The sequence below is a fragment of the Armigeres subalbatus genome, chromosome 1 (assembly GCF_024139115.2).
Source record: "Armigeres subalbatus isolate Guangzhou_Male chromosome 1, GZ_Asu_2, whole genome shotgun sequence".
NCBI lineage: Eukaryota > Metazoa > Arthropoda > Insecta > Diptera > Culicidae > Armigeres > Armigeres subalbatus.
This window is the reverse complement of record NC_085139.1, coordinates 165,602,935-165,619,281: the sequence shown is the minus strand read 5'-3', so window position 1 is coordinate 165,619,281 and position 16,347 is coordinate 165,602,935. Positions and strand designations below refer to the sequence as shown.

General features: G+C 39.0%; 1 protein-coding gene across 3 annotated transcripts in view; it reads right to left on the bottom strand.

The window, feature by feature from the left end:
* Nucleotides 1-2,396: 2,396 nt before the first annotated feature.
* The window catches only part of LOC134205485 (UNC93-like protein), a 137,427-nt gene continuing 123,476 nt past the window's right edge, over nt 2,397-16,347 (bottom strand). For all 3 annotated transcript variants that reach the window (XM_062680765.1, XM_062680764.1, XM_062680766.1), the window contains exons 6-9: nt 3,704-4,005; nt 3,506-3,637; nt 3,246-3,442; nt 2,397-3,174 (exon numbers count right to left, since the gene is read on the bottom strand). In XM_062680765.1, coding sequence (XP_062536749.1) covers nt 3,049-3,174; nt 3,246-3,442; nt 3,506-3,637; nt 3,704-4,005 — 757 coding nt within the window. In that variant the 3' untranslated portion in view covers nt 2,397-3,048. The remainder of the gene's footprint in view (nt 3,175-3,245; nt 3,443-3,505; nt 3,638-3,703; nt 4,006-16,347) is intronic.

Sequence of the window (16,347 nt, the reverse complement as noted above, 5' to 3'; positions counted from 1 at the left end):
ACATTTTCAGAAATATCACAGTAGGTTTTTCTCTGGAGGTATGTTTTTCTTAGGCGACAATCTGACGCTCATTTTTGCTTGCGACGAAAAATGATCAGAAGAATAGATTTTTTTTATGAGCAGTACAATACTTGGTACCGTGGATAATCAAATTTCGGACACACTCAAACTTCGGACGCTTCGATTCGCATGAGAAATTTATTGAAATATTTCATCAAAATGTTTCATCAAGCTAGATCGGAAGGACTAATAGTTTAAGCTTGTTTTAGTATATAGTTACATTCTAATAAGACATGTTAAGACAATGCGACGAAATGATTAAAAGAAAATCTGAGCTGTGCAGTGAGAATTGTGTTCAATTATTCCTCTCGGTAATGTGTAAGGTGTACGAAGTTTGAATCCAACCCCGCCGGTGTTCGAGGTTTCAATCAAACAGAAGCCGGACATTTTCATAATTTGCAAACATTCTTCGCAATATCTTGCACAGGGCTGCCTTTGCGAAATATCTGGAAAGCAGAAAGTTAGAAAACGCACCAACATCCAAATTTTGAACTCTAACGAAAAATCTGTGCTGTCATTCGCTAGTGGAACATGGTGTGTATCAATGGAGAACATTCAACCGCTGCAGTAGGTTATCAACAGATGACTACGGTAAATAACTCATGCCTGGTGGCCTCAAAACAGGAACGAGCTCCCTCGTCGTCACCAGAGGTGAATAGGAACTGATATTTGGGAACGGAAGTGGGGCATGGTCAGCCCCACCTTACATAGGGGCGGAAACAAGATCTGTAAACAAGCATTAGACTGGAACCTGGTGGACATCGCAGCAGAAGCTCATAGAAGCGCAGTCTCAATGAAAAAATAGATGAAGTCAACCAAAATCTTACTTGACAAACAGGTTAACTACCGTTCTACGCATAATTGTCCCATGTTACTTTTGATGAAAAATCTCAATCTCGAGTCAATTTGTCCCACTGAAAAAATGAAGTTGTTGTTTGATGATAATAGTGACTGAAAACCGTTCAAATAAGTAGTGATTCGTTTTATGTCCTAGAAAAGTATTGCCTATGCTCACTGTGTATGTGTAGACTACCGTGCAGGACCGAAATCCGTATAGCACCGAAATCCGTCCACCTCATGAGATATTAATAAATTAAAGGGAGTTAAAGGTAATTAATGAATAAATAATTTATTTTATCCTGTTCAGATACTTGGCAGTATGCTTTTAGGACATAGAAATGGAAAGAAAGTTTTTAAATTTAATTTAAACAACAAAAATCAAAAACAATTCTCCACCCACCAAACGTGGAGTTTTTGCCGCCATTTTGTTTTCGAGTAGAGCATAATTGCACCAAAAGTAACTGTATTTTAATTGCTAATTGCGAATCATTACTTAAGATAAGCGGAATACAAACCGAAGGGATCGCTGCTCAAGGTGAGTATCGAACTACTTACAGTGGTAGTTTAGTCAATCAGACTGCTTCAATTTAAATATTTAGTTAAAAAATTCATTTACGGATTTTGATCCTTTGAATTCAAATCCGTCCACGGTGGACGGATTTCCAGTCAGGAGTCTTCTTCTTCATTGGCCCCCACTGGGACATTGCCGCCTCGCAGCTTAGTGTTCATTTAGCACTTCCACAGTTATTAACTGCGAGGTTTCTAAGCCAAGTTACCATTTCTGCATTCGTATATCATGAGGCTAACACGATGATACTTTTATGCCCAAGGAAGTCGAGACGATTTCCAATCCGAAAATTGTCTAGACCGGCACCGGGAATCGAACCCAGCCACCCTCAGCATGGTCTTGCTTTGTAGCCGCGCATCTTACCGCACGGCTAAGGAGGGCCAGTCAGGAGTAGTTGATTCTATTCATTATTTTATCATGTTTTTCGTTGTTTCTAATGAGTAAATGTGAAACACTACAAAAGTAGAAGCCTTCATGCCTCTGTGTCAATGACAAACGTTTTATCTACATTCAATTCCTATTTTATAATGACTTTTTCATATACTAGGGTGCTTAAATGTACGGATTTCGATGCCCCACGGTAGAAAAGACTAAACTAGACTAGACTAAAAAAGTGTTGCCTAAATTTTCAGATCCAATCGATTCTGAAATTAGTGGGACAAATTGACTTGAGTTTGGATTTCTTCATCAAAGGTAACATGGGACAATTATGCGTAGAACGGTGGATAAGGCGATAGTTGCACTAGTAGTGCACATAACACATAAGTAAGAAAAGAAAGTTTGTATATAACAAAGAGTCATGAGAAAGTGAAAAGGATTTGTCGACTATTTTAAAAATAAGCTGAATAAAGAATACTTTCAATTCATAGTTCGATAAGGTAAGTTTTACTGACTTGTTCTTATACAGTAGTAATAACAACATAGCATGTGTGTGTACAGAGCTACTTTTATTTACATTTTGTTTTTCCTATGATAATAACATCGTTGGCAATCTGGGCTTACAGCAATCTGTAAAAACTCGGCTTGAAATCACCTACTGTTCTAACTTCAATCACTCAATCAACCGATGCGACAAAGGAAACCTGCTCAAATGAGATCTATCTGTAGGTATTACCTGTAAGCATAAATTCCTTGCTTCAAATAGCAGCTGCGTGAGATTAATAGTAAATGAACAAATATTTCTACAGTGTGTTGGTGGTGGTGGTGATGCTGGAAATTATAGCCACTTGAAAAACTTTCACTTTAAGGTTTTTTCAGTGTTGGAATGAAAGATTGGCATCATGCAATGGAATTTTGTGCGTTTGTTTCTTGTTTTTGTTTTGCTTGTAAGTGCCATTAATTTACAATAATATTTTTTTTAGTTTTGGAGATATTCCAAATGAGCTAGATTACAAATCGAATTGAATGGTCAACGTCCGGTTGAACAATGAATGTGCGATCCATGTGTAAACTTTTTTTCTTTAAATAAGAAATTAATTAATTCTAAATAGGAATCATTCGACGATGCTTCGACAGAAGCATCAAATTACAAAAAAAAAACACTGCGGCATATTTTAAGATTCACGTCGAACGTGGTAACTCTACAGATGCGTAACGATGATGTCCTCCTCGAGTTCATCCTTCTCGTCGTCCTCTTCGATCTCCTTGCGATCGGCTTCGCTGTGTTGTTGTTTGGGCGTTTCCTCCAGCTTCTTGAGGCGTCGTTCCTAAAAATGGCAAAAAGAGAGTGCAACTTTATATTTTTATTTTCGATAATTTTAAGTTAAATCACTCTTACCTTTGAAATCTGTCGGATTTCTACAATTCCGTATCCCACCATGCCAAGAGCCAAAACCGCAAAAAGAATGTAGAGCTTCATCCGCGCGCACAGCTGTGTAGAGTAAGCGTAGGCAATCACAAAGCCAGCAGATTCCCAAAGCCGATAGTTAGAGAAGGCAGCTTCCTTGTTTCGTCGGAAAAGTGCTCCATAGATACCTGCAGGAAAAAATTAAACATGTTTCAAATCCGTGCAATGCTTTGTAAGAATCAGTAAGTTACCGTTTATTTGGGTTTGCCACACGGCGTCTCCCACTCCCCACAATCCGGAAATGGCGAAAAAGACGAACGCGTGATCCGGATGCGGCTTCCAGAACAGGCAGTAGATGATCACTCCACCGTGAACGAGAGCACCTGCGAAAAAAGAACCGGTCAACATTTTTTGCCCAACAACCTTCAGATTTCACAATCGGTACTTACCCAGCAGAATAATCGGAATGCGGCCAATGTACTTCATGATCGATCCGAAGATGATCGAGCAGATTGCGTTGACCACGCCAAAGCAGATCATGACGTAGCCGATCTGGCTGATACCCAGCGCACATGACACGTACGCCTGGGTGAACTCCGCACCGATGAAGGCTTGCTCCATACCGATGAACACCGTGATCAGGATCAGAAGCTGCTGGTTGACCTTCTTGAGCTGCTTAAACGTAGCCGCCAGAAGCTGCACACCAGACACTTCGATTGCGGAGATGGAACCACGACGCTTCTCACCATATCTGTGGGAGGAATGGAGGCAACATGAGAGTTAATGATGGATTGTTGAATAAGCAACATCAGAGCAGCTCTCGATTGAACCCTTTTGGGTGAAGTTGTAAAGCTCATTTATCGGTGTTGGGTAAGAATGATAATAAGTTGATGACTCCCAGCAAGTGTTTACAATTCACAGCACATCAGAACTTAAACCAGAAGTAATAAAAAAAAGGAAATACAATGTAGGAAAGGCACGCGTCGTATTTTAAGCTCTTTATCTTGACAATGAAATAAAAAATAAGAATTATAGCCGAAAGATCTCCAAACCGGTCTCGCCATGATAAACGATAACATGATTGGAAATACAAATTTACAATAGTCACAATTGAGAGATCTAAATCGGGATGATCGCGCCTGGCTTCGGACCTACATCAACAGCGAACACCAAAAATCAACAAAACAAAACACGTGAAATTTGACACCTGCTGGCAAGCACGTTGTGTGAGTAAGCAAATATGGTTCATTCCGTTCACACGTTGAATTCAATGAATGAAAATCCTAATCGATCGAGTAAATAACAAGTATTTTTCGATTGTTGAAAAAAAAGAGCTCCTCATACATACGTTTGGAAGATTCATTTTCGGCCTGGTCATGACCTGTGACAAGGAACAAAAACCAGGTCGAAACCATTTATCCCGGCATGGTTTTCATATTATATATTTAGCGAACGAACGACATTTTAAGTTGCAACTTTTACTGATTCTGTGTCTATTCGTTGATTTATCGCTCTAAGATTTCCGAGAATCAAAGTTTGACCTTACTGGTAGCTCATTACTGCAACTGGAGCTAGAATAGCTGCTCATATCATCGTACTTCATCGTATGTCATCATAGAGTAAAATATAGCCTAAACTTTATTGACAGCTCCTAATTGCTACCCCGTTTTGGTGAGATCATGCACGCTCTCATACATTGTCCGACCGAAAAACCGCTTGATGATTGACTAATAAAACCAATGTGAAGTAATCGGACAGAGTTTCGCACAGAGCAGCTGTGTTAAAAGATTGCTCCGCTACCGGGAAAGTGGAAAAAGTAGAAGAGCGATTAAGCTTAAAAACAATTTATCACTGAAAAGACATGCAGATATAAACCTAGTAGTGATGGCAAACAAGTACGCGTCCAATGCCCAGCAGTTATCATGCAGACCATCCTGAGTTAACGGAAGCGAAAGATCCAGCCCAATCACTAGCAAATCAGAACAATCTAGATATAGAGGAAAACACTATCTTGCTTTCCATATGCAAGAGAAGGGTTTATGGAACTGCAAATCTCTCAATTGAAAGACCGCAGATTCGACATCGCAGTGTTTAAGAAGGTTTGTTGGACGGGATCAATCACCCCTGAAGACAGAATCACAAATCGACCATGCTTTGATAGATGAACGGCACTTCTCCGACTTTTTCGACATCAGGAACAATCGTGGCGCTTCCATCGACTCTGACCATTATCTGGTTTAAAGTGCGCTCAAAACTATACGTCTTCAACAATGTTCGGTTTCGACGCCACCTCGGTCCTAGAGCGAATAAAGCAACCGGATGTCGCACAGTGCTTCGAACCTATGGAACTACGGGACAAAAATCATAACTTACATTCTACACGTTTTAACTCAATGGTGTCTTTGGGAAAATGATTGTAAACTAGTTTTTCTACTATTTGCATTATTAACCTATGTTAAATTGATAATTGCATTAGTGGCGTAAACGCCAAATTTCATTACATATAATTGGCCCTGACGAAAGCGAGAAAACAAAATGGGGGCCGGCTGATGCTTTTTTATTTCACCCAGCAAGGGATATAGGACGTCAATTTTAAAATGCTTATTAAACCGTTAAAACACATTTTAGCCTAAAATTGTTCACTTTTTTGGGTTAGAAATTCAATTTACTTTCATATAGGTAACACGAAAGTTGAATTATTTTGATTAAAAAAACATGTGTAGATGAGGAGCTTAACATGTAGTTTTTCAAAATTCTAACCCTACGTATTTAAAAGTTTTCAACATATCACTGTCAATAACATTTTAAAAGCATTTTAAAATATACTTCCTATACTTCCCCATGTTGAAAAACAGTGATTTCACGCACACGTCCGTCGCCGCTAGATGGCAACAGCGCGGCTGCGTCAAAGCGAATACGCTTTGTATAATCGAGATCATTTTAGGAAAATTGTCATTTATGATAAAAACTACTATTTGCGTAATTGACCTATGTTGAAAAGATAATTGCATAAATGCCATAGACGCCATATTTTACGATATGCCTCAAAGAACCAGGATCTTTTTACGAAAAATATGTAATATGATAATGTGGTATGATAACAGTTTTTATTACAACAATTGACCAATTTCCAATTGATCATCTCATAAGTGACGTAAACGCCAGCTCTCATGTTTTTTACTATAGAATCAGAATATCCTTAGTAATGATTTGAGGGATTGTTTTTTAACGACGGTATCAGAAATCATTGGAACTTGTTATTTTTTTCCAAGTTTGTTTATTTGGTAGGCTCAGGCGTGTATAACTCTTTACGGAGTCATGGCTCTTGGTGATATGTACATTCATATCATCTTATTATGAAGTTAGTAACAGAGGGGTAGAAGCCAGCGTACTCGTGGTGACTGGGATCATCATCAGAATGAAGGAAATTTGCTGATATTTCAAATGGTTGATACGTCAACTATGAAATCATGGGCAGTAGAGCAACAAGCAGACTCTGAGCTCTCATCCTCCGAAAATTTTCGTTTGTAGGTGCTATGACCTATGCGTCCATCAAATCAAAACCATATTTTCATACAAGTTTCACCGTTCTTGAGCTCTCTACCGAAAATGTCTGCATAATGCTTAGCGAGGTACAATTCATCAGGTCTTGCAAATTAACCTCAGCGGACGCTTCAGACGCGGAATCCTGTGTAGGAATGTTTTTTCCCTTTTCCTTTTTCAACGCGTAAAGGCTAGGAAGCAGATCTGCATGCACCTCGTTTAAAGTACTTTGCAGCAGTCAACTCAAGTCAATGTACAACGCTAGTTCTTGTGTCGCTGTCATTACCTTTTCATGATTTACGCTTGAGCTACTTGATATATTGGCCGCAAATGCTAGCTCCTCAGGTTCATTTTTATTGATAGACCTTCAACACGTAGTTTCTTGGTTTTATTCGAACATTCCTGAAACGGTTTATGAGGTCCCTTCGCGATGTTGAATGAAGACTCGGCAATTCCTTCAATATTTATTTTCGGATTGCGAGGAAGATTTACCAACGAAGACAATCAGAGAGTTTTGCTTCTCGAATTTCTCAGATGATCGAAAGCTCTTTAACCATTTTTGATCAATTCTCAAACAAAAGATTTTGCAAAACTGGTTTAGTTCTTTCTCAAGTTCCTCGGAGAAATCTTTTGGATTATATAAATCAGACAGAAACTTCAACACACGAGCTTTTCGTTAGTACGGATCAACGGAAAGCTATTGTTTGTCTATATCCATGTTATTGAGCGCAAGAATATCATCTAGAAAATCGTTAACAGCCATTAATAGAGCAAGTAAGAGCAGCTGGAATCACTTCCATTCTCTTAAGAATACTTTAAGTGAGATCTGGTGCGATTTTCAGATATGTGTTTTGATGTACTTTTTTTAAAAAGCTGTTTTAAGTTGTAGATTATTTCTTCCCATATAACGTCATGCCCAAGACTTGGAAGCTTCACTTATCACAATGATCGAAATATGTCCCATTGAAACACATTTAATTAGATCTTACTTACTTGATTTTACGCTTTCCATATCGATTTTCATCGTGAAAGGTACAGTTCGAAAATTTAGGCAATGAAAAAGATGCTTTTCACTAACAGGTGATAAATCATCCACTTTCAGCGATAGAAATGTTTACAAACACGAGTTGTTTTGATCGTCCCAGTGACCTCACAAAGATACTAATGCGCATACAGCATAATTGAAACATATGTTAATATCATGGTTTACTTGATTCGACTAAATACGAGAGTCGATTTTTCCATACCTCCACCACAGTTCGTTCCGTAGCCAACATTGGAAATTCCGCACTGACAGCCATAAGGAGAATCATGAGAAAGAAAGAGATAGGTGCGTTCCACACTGACAGTTTCATAAACTACAAGCAGAAGAAACGAGACTGGATCTACGAAAACACAACAAAAACCAAGATTTTATATGTACGGGTTATCCGACTTCGTCAGTAGATGGGAATAACCAGCGCGGGGGGAAAACATTCATTTTCAGTGTAAAACGTAAACAAACGAGCATAAATTCCATACAAAAATCCAAGATGGCTGAGTTGGGGATATTGACAAGTCAGAACACCCCCCAATAAATGCATCCTGACCAAAACATCAGAACCCCGGTCACCACTGCATATATGCAGCAGAACGATTGATGCGACGAAGTGTGTGTACTGAAGAGAGATTCTGAAGAAGGAAGCCACAGCGCTGACGGAAGCACGAGGGGGGAGAATGCGGAACGCTATAGACGGAAACAGAAACGACAGACCCGCCTATTTCAGGAGAAGAAACGCGGCCTACCGAGATGTGCAGGACAATCGAGTGGTGATCGAAAGATGGAAGTAGTGGAAGTAGCACTTCGAGGAACACAAAAAAACACCATTAGAAGTGAGGGTCAAGACAGTGGAGGCGATAACTACGCCAGATCAGCGGAAAATGGAAGCCATCCAATCTCCACCTTGAGGGAAGTTAAGGATCTTAACCACCAGCTGCTAGAGCTGGTATCGGAGCTGAACTCATCAAGATGGGCCTGGAAAAGGTGGCCACTTGTCTACACAGGCTGATAGTCAGAATCTGGGAAACAGAACAGCTATCGGAGGAGTGAAAAGAAAGGGTCATATGTCTCATCTACAAAAAGGTGACAAGTTGGAGAGTAACAACTTTTGAGCTATTACCATCCTAAATAAAGCCTACAAAATGTTATCCCAGATTATCTTCCTTCGTCTGTCACCAATAGTGAATGAGTTCGTGCGAAGATATCAAGCCGCTTGTCAACGAACCAAATCTTGACATTGTGCCAAAGCCTTAGAGTAGGCTAGAAAGTGCTATGCGGATAGCCGGGTTTATCAGCTGGGGTGCAAATTTCAACAGATCCAGTCAATATGTTTGTTTCGCGGATGAAATGGACATTGTCGGTCGAACATTTGAAAAGGTAGTAGATCTGTGCACCCGCCGGAAACATGAGGCGGCAAAAACTAAACTGTTGGTGACAGCTTTGAAGGCAAAATACATGCAGACACCGAGTACGACAGAGCTTTCATGAGCAGCAATGTTACCATAAACGGTGAAAGCAACGAGGTGGTTGCTGAACTCGTCTTTCACAAAGGATTCAATGCTAATGGTTGTTAACAAAGTTAGTCGTGAAAAATAAAAGCGCATAATCTGTGGAAGTCGAGTCTCCTACGGGCTTCAGTTGAAACTGCAATAAAAAAAAAGATTCACAACCGCGCCACCCGCCTCTACGGACGAAGGACATGATACCTGGTCCTTGTTCGAGAAGAATTTGCAATTCAAGGGTGGTATGGTAATTTGGTATTCAAGGGACGCGTGCGTTGGTGGTGTGCAAGAAGACGGTGTATGGCGACTTAGGATGAACCACGAACTGGCTTTACTCTACGGCGCACTCCTAGAAGATAGCAAAAGCTTGAAGGGAACCATGGGCACAGAATGTAGCAAAAATGCCTGCAAAACGCTTCAAACCCGTCAGGTACTATAAGGCGTGGAACGCAGCAAGCTTGGTAAGCGGACCAAGTACAGGGGTTAGACAAAAAGGTTGAGATAAGTAAAAATAAGTCGAAATTCAAATCATCATAACTTTGCGTATAATAATCCGATTTTGATAAAACCAGGACCATCAGAAGCGGACACTCTTCTAGTATACTGTCCCTTTGCAAAACTTGAGATTGGTCCTTGACCACCGGAGATGTTTTGGGTTTTCCGAAGGTATATTCAAGATGTATTTTTTCCACTGCTTGTCATTTTATGTGACGTTTACTTTCATTATGTTTTAGGCTTTCTCCAAAACTAGAACTAATATGCCGACCAATGGTGGCTGTAGATCAAGAATCCATCAAAACTACGCAGATATATGGCCATTTCCGTAAAAACGGTACCGGGAACATGATGAAATGATAACAGATCGGAATCATGCAAATATGAGTAAGCATATGCGGTATTTCGAAAAATTTCGTTTCAGGTGGTTCGAAACGAAATTCCGCGGAATTTCGCGGAATTTGAGCATGGCGAAATCTGATTTTTTGATTTCGTTTCGTTTCGTAAAATTGCAAAAATTTCGCTAGAAAAAACTAGCTTCTAACGAAATTTAACGGAATTTCGCGGAATTTCGAAACAAATTCAAACTTAAACCAGACTTTATATGATCAAAAATTTTGGCTGCGCCGCTGAACAAAATCGTAAAGTTGTTTTTTTAAATTTTAGGTTATACAAATTTTTCTGATAACACTTACTACATAACCCCATTCTTAGTCGACAAATACGTATGTAGTTTTCTTCTATAAAACGTATTCAGTGTTTCCAAGATTCAAATTAAAATATGGTGATATTTTTTTACTATTTGCACAATATGAATGCGGAATCGATCGTGGGACGGTAGCTAGTCCGGTAGAACGCGAAGTGAAAAAATCTACCTCGCGTAGCAGAAATTTGTTCAACCAGTGTGTAATCGATCGTGTTGATGCTGATCACGCCAGCTAGTGTGGGTGATAAAACTAATGTCTGCATCGAAGAGCACAAAATTATTTAGTGCGGAATCGATACTGTTGTAAAAGCTTATTAAACGAAGCACATTGATCTTGCGTTAGATTGATTTGAAACACAGTTTCTCACATGAATTACCTTCTCACCTAACCAATGATTCCTTTCCCGTAGCGCTCACGTGTTAAACTAATCTTCCGCTCCTAATCTTAAATTGACAGTAAGGAGCATCGTTAGGTATTGGTCATAAATTAGAAACTCTGAAGCAAGTACCTACACAATACGAATAAATTTTTTAATTGATACTTAATAAATTAATTATTTAATTTTATTTCCCAAGAATATTATTTAATTGGTGAGCTGTGCATATTTGCTGTTTCTCGGCCAATCATGATTAGCAACTACGATGTGTACAGTTAATCAAGCTAAGCTCTTCTTTGACTATTTGCACAATATGTAAGGAACGTTGCAGATTTGTGGGCATTTTTAGATCTTCGCATGGAATTAAAAAAAAATCCAGAAGGAGTTGAAAGATAATTAAAATTTATGAAAACTGAAAGCTTTCAGCTCATACTGACCATAACAGCTGTTCTCATATGCCAAGGACACACAGACAATAGCTCAATTCGTCGAGCTGATTGTATATAAGAGAAAATGGGTCTGTGAAATTCAATCTGAAATACATATCTTTATGCATTTTAGAAAGGTGCACAGGATTGTTCTAATGAGCAAAATTATGTTATATATATGTGGACGAATAAAGAGGAATAAGTTTTGGCTGTTACGCGCTTTTCAGATGTTGGTCTAGTAATATCAATTCTCTATCTGCGTATACGCCTGGCAGATGTGGATACATAATTGAGTATCCCACTAAATAAAAAAATAAATCTAAGCATTCATTTTCTAATTTTGATTTAGCTCAATACTAGGTATAAAACAACGCTGACAAGACAATATGTAGTATGCTTCAGCATAATTACATAATTCTTAAGTGAACTAAGGTTTTAAACGAAATTTGAATCCGTATATGAAAAGCCCACAATTTCTTTATATTTATATATGTACTTATTGATAAAAAATTTATCAGATTCGGGAGCACACGCTCCACGCTGAATTCCTTTGAAAGCGGCACAAATGCTGGGGTATTGCCATTTCGCCGATTTATCACATGCGGCGAGAATGTGGTGATTCATCACAGACTGTCTCTTCTGTTATTATAACTATTTTGGTCGCAAAACAGTTATTTGACTTCGAGTGAAAGTGAAATCAGAATTGCGTACATAATGTAAAACCAATTTAACAAAAATTCCGCGGAAAAAAAATTAAAATTTCGTTTCGTTTCGAAAAATTTCGAAATTAATGAACCTTGATTTCGTATCGTTTCGAAGTCTCGAAAGTAAATCTATATTTCGTTTCGTTTCGATCCGAATCAACATAGACATTTCAAATTTCGTTTCGTTTCGTTTCGCTAGGAAAAAGTGTGTTATCGCATACCCTTAAATATGAGTATCTGACTTCATGGATTTGCGAGACGATGATTACAGAAACATTTCCAGAACGATAGTGTCCACTGCCACCCTTACAGCAGGTTCCATGGGCTTCCCAGGAGGGGCCGGTTTTGGCACCATCTGGAACTATGCATATATGGGTGTCAAAATTAATGTTTTTCCAAGACGATGAATATAGGTTCTTTATTAGAGATATATTTTGAGGACTGTAAGACTCTTTGGCCAATTTGTAACAGGTTCCGGAAGTTCTGCGAAACTGACATTTGTTCAGGGTGTATGGCCAATCGCGTATCGTTTCCACGAAAATGGCCATATCTCTGCGTATACCTAACGGATTTTCGATCTGCAGCCAGCATTGGTCAGCATATTAGTTCTAGTTTCTGGGGAGAATATAAAACATGATGGCAGCAAACGTCTTATAAAATGACAAGCAGCAGAAAAAATGCATTTTAACATACCCTCGGAAAACCTGAACACCACCGGTGGCAAGGGCCAATCAGAGGTTTCGCATAGGGCCAGTATACTAGAAGAGTTTCCGCGCCCGATGGTCCCAGATTGATCAAAATCGGATCATTCTACGCAAAGTTATGCTGATTTGAACTTCGACAATTTTTTGCCTATCTTAACCTTTTTGTCTAACCCCTGTACACATTGATTTGGCGAGCGCGAGGCCCAACCGAGGATTGAGAGATGTGACCTTGAGCCATGTAGACTAAGGCCGCTTTTTACACTGATGGATTTCACGAATTTCTAGGTCCACCTCAATCTCCACAACTTTTTAAATACCATCAGATTTTTTTGTGATTTTTCCGCGGGGTTTACTTAATGTTTCGTTAAATTCAGAGGCCAGAAACAAGCGACCCCAGTATATTGTGGCATCAAATTGTTGATTCAGTGTTATTCAGACCGGCTTTGAAGGCTGGTGTAGGGTCGCAAACAATCCTTCAGGAGGAGCGTTACGGTTTCCGAAAAAGCTGTCAAGAATTATCGAGGTCTGCCATTTGAGTGATTCAAAGAATTACCGAGATTAATGAATGTCAGCGAATTGGCTAAACATCTGAAGGTGGGCAAGGCACTCGGTTAAAACAAAATACCGAGCATTAGCCTCAAAGAAGCTTCGAACATGTTCCGGACCAGTATGCAGCGTTGACTGGACGAGAGCAACTTCGATGATAGTTGAAAGCGAAAGAAAGCGATAAAAAAAAGTACATCGAAGGAATAGATGGAATTTCAAATGCCTATTTTGGGCTTCCGACTGGTATACCACAGTTTACGATATTAGTCACTAAGACGATGAAGGTTCAACTGCACATTAATAATCCTGTAGATTGAAAATACGTTCAACAGTTTCAGCTCCAAAAGCGTGTGCTCTCATAGATTCATTCCTCAGCGTGTCAATCGGCGACAAGCAAGCCATGACTATGCCTTTTTTTCTGACAGATATCCGTGGCGTGTGCAAAAAGCATCCACGGAGAGCCGCTGTCATATCATTTCGTTCCGGCCATTTAGGGTCAAACACATTGGCGATCCTGCCAGTCTTTTTTGGATCCTGTCGCTGATGTCATAAGGTGTGTTGAATTCAAGTAGTTAAATTGTGGAGAATGGTTTGTGGTTTGCAAAATCACAAAACGCGTCTGGAAGACCGTCGGAAAATGGTTTGTCACTTTGAGAATCGTATGGCGTGTCTGAAAGGCGGTCGAAACATGTTTGCAGTTTGATAACCACAATGTGGGTATGAAAGGTCAACGAAAAATAATTTACGATCAAAAAAAAATCCAAAAGTCCTGCGAGCATTGATTTTGGTTAAGTAAGATTTTATGTAGCCACTTGGCGGTGTTAGTGTACATGAGTCTTACCAGTTATTCGATATATCTCAATCTATAAGAATTATAAAGTTATTGACTTCTATATTATTGCTCTGGGTTTAAAACCATGCGTAAGTAACCATGAGCACTATATTACGAAAAACGAGCAGCAATCCATGACTATGCCTCTTATTGACAGATCTCCATGGCGTGCACACACATTCACGGAGAGCCACTCCACTGTCATATCATTTCGTTCCGGCCATTTGGGGTCACATAATAATTGGATTTGGATTTCCTCAAGTGACTAGAAAAATTTCAAGCAAACAAATCATGATTTAATTTGGGTACTACAATCAAAAGCTTTCATATTGTTGACTGTTGATTGCAATATTAAAATTAAATCATGAAAAAAACGTTACTTAGGTCCTTTTGAAAAGTTAAGCGAGAAATATCGGAATGCATTTGTCCACGAAAGTTTGCGGTAGGATATTGCAAGCGTTTGGAAGGTTGCAACGACTGTACATATTTTCTAGGAGAAAATGCATGCTGTCATAAAAAGCAATATTAGAATCACGAAATATTTCGATAGTTTTAAGAATGTCAATACAATATTTATTTCAAAGTAATCAAAAGCGTGAGGTTAGACATTTGATAATCTACATCAGCGGTTCTCAACCTGGGGTACAAGTACCCCTGGGGGTACTTTCGCCGGGCTCAGGGGTTACCTCGGACAAAAATGTGTAATAAGTATCGGATGAATTACAATTATAATCAAAACTTATTAATGAAGTTTTGAAAATTTTGTATTTTTTATTTCAAAACATTATCTTGTACATAATGTGCACGGCAATCAGTAAATCATGGTCCATTGAACAACCAGCACATGTGCACTGCAGTGGATGAAGGGCTATGGGACAAAATATCAAAACGACAAAATCTCGAAGGAACAAATTTTGAAAATCTTCTATGCAATCACCTGATCGAAACAGAATGTTGAATAATATATTAAGAATGAAGGACACATGAAGAGAGAATCGGAAGCATCCTTCTACGCTTCTCAGAAGCCTCATTCCGAACAGCTCGGAGGACTCCTTTCAGGAGGTTCTTTTAAGAGGCTTTGAAACCTTCTTTCAAGAGCCTCAGAAGTCTTCGAAGAGGTTCGGAAACTTTCTTTTAAAAGGCCCTGGAGCCTGCTTTTAAGCTTTTTTTTAAACGCTCTTTCTTTTTTCTTTTCTCCTTCTTTTAAAAGCCTCGGAAGCTTCCTTTCAAAAGGCCCGGATGCCTCCTTTAAAGAGGCCCGAAAGCCTCCTTTTAAGGGGTCTAGAAGCCTTCTCGGAAGGCTCGAAAAGCTCTTTCTAAATGCTCGGAAGGATCCTTTAAAAATGTTCGTAGGTCTCATTTCAAGATGTTGGTAAACCTCTTTCAAGAGGCTCGGAAATTTTTCCTCAAAGAGGCTCGGAATTCTTCTTTTAAGAGGCTTGAAAACCGTCCTTTTGGAATACTCAGAAGCTCTTTCCAAGTGACTCGAAAGTCGTCAATCAAGAGGCTCGTAAGCCCATTTTAAAGAGGCTCAGAAACCTCATTAAAAGTGGTTCGATAGCACCCTTTCGAGAGGCTTGGAAGCCTCGGATCACTCTTTTAAGAAGGGTAGGAAAGCTCATTTGAAGAGGCTCATCATCAGGATAAAAATTAAAATTTTATGGATCAAAATATAGTTTTTATGGATCATTTATCAAACATTATTTTATGGATCATAAAGTTATTCTTTATGGTATCTAATGAGCTATTTTATGAATTTATGGCAGCGTTTTATGGAACATGCAGATTAAGGTGGCTCAAAAAACACTTTTTCAATTTTTTTAAGGACCGCCCTCTTATTCGGTTCTATTCGATGCCCTGAAGCTGAAAAAAGTTTTTCCCATACTAATTTGAGCCACCCTAATGCAGATGTTATTTACGGATCGTTTTTGCACATTGAACGGTGCAAAGTAAGGGCTGCCCATCTGAACTTTCTACAAAAATTCCTTCAAAAAATTATTTGGGGATTCCTTTGTGAATTCCTTTACATGTTCCTTTAGCAATTTATCTTCGGAAATGTTTTAAGGAATTCATTAGGAAACTCCTTTAGAAGTTCCTTTGAAAATTCGTTTGGAATTACAGTTGATATAAAAATATAAGATTACTATTGTCGCTCCCGTTCGCGTGACCATCATCTGGTTTGCTTGGACCTAGCAGCAAAAGTACCGATTCTATAAG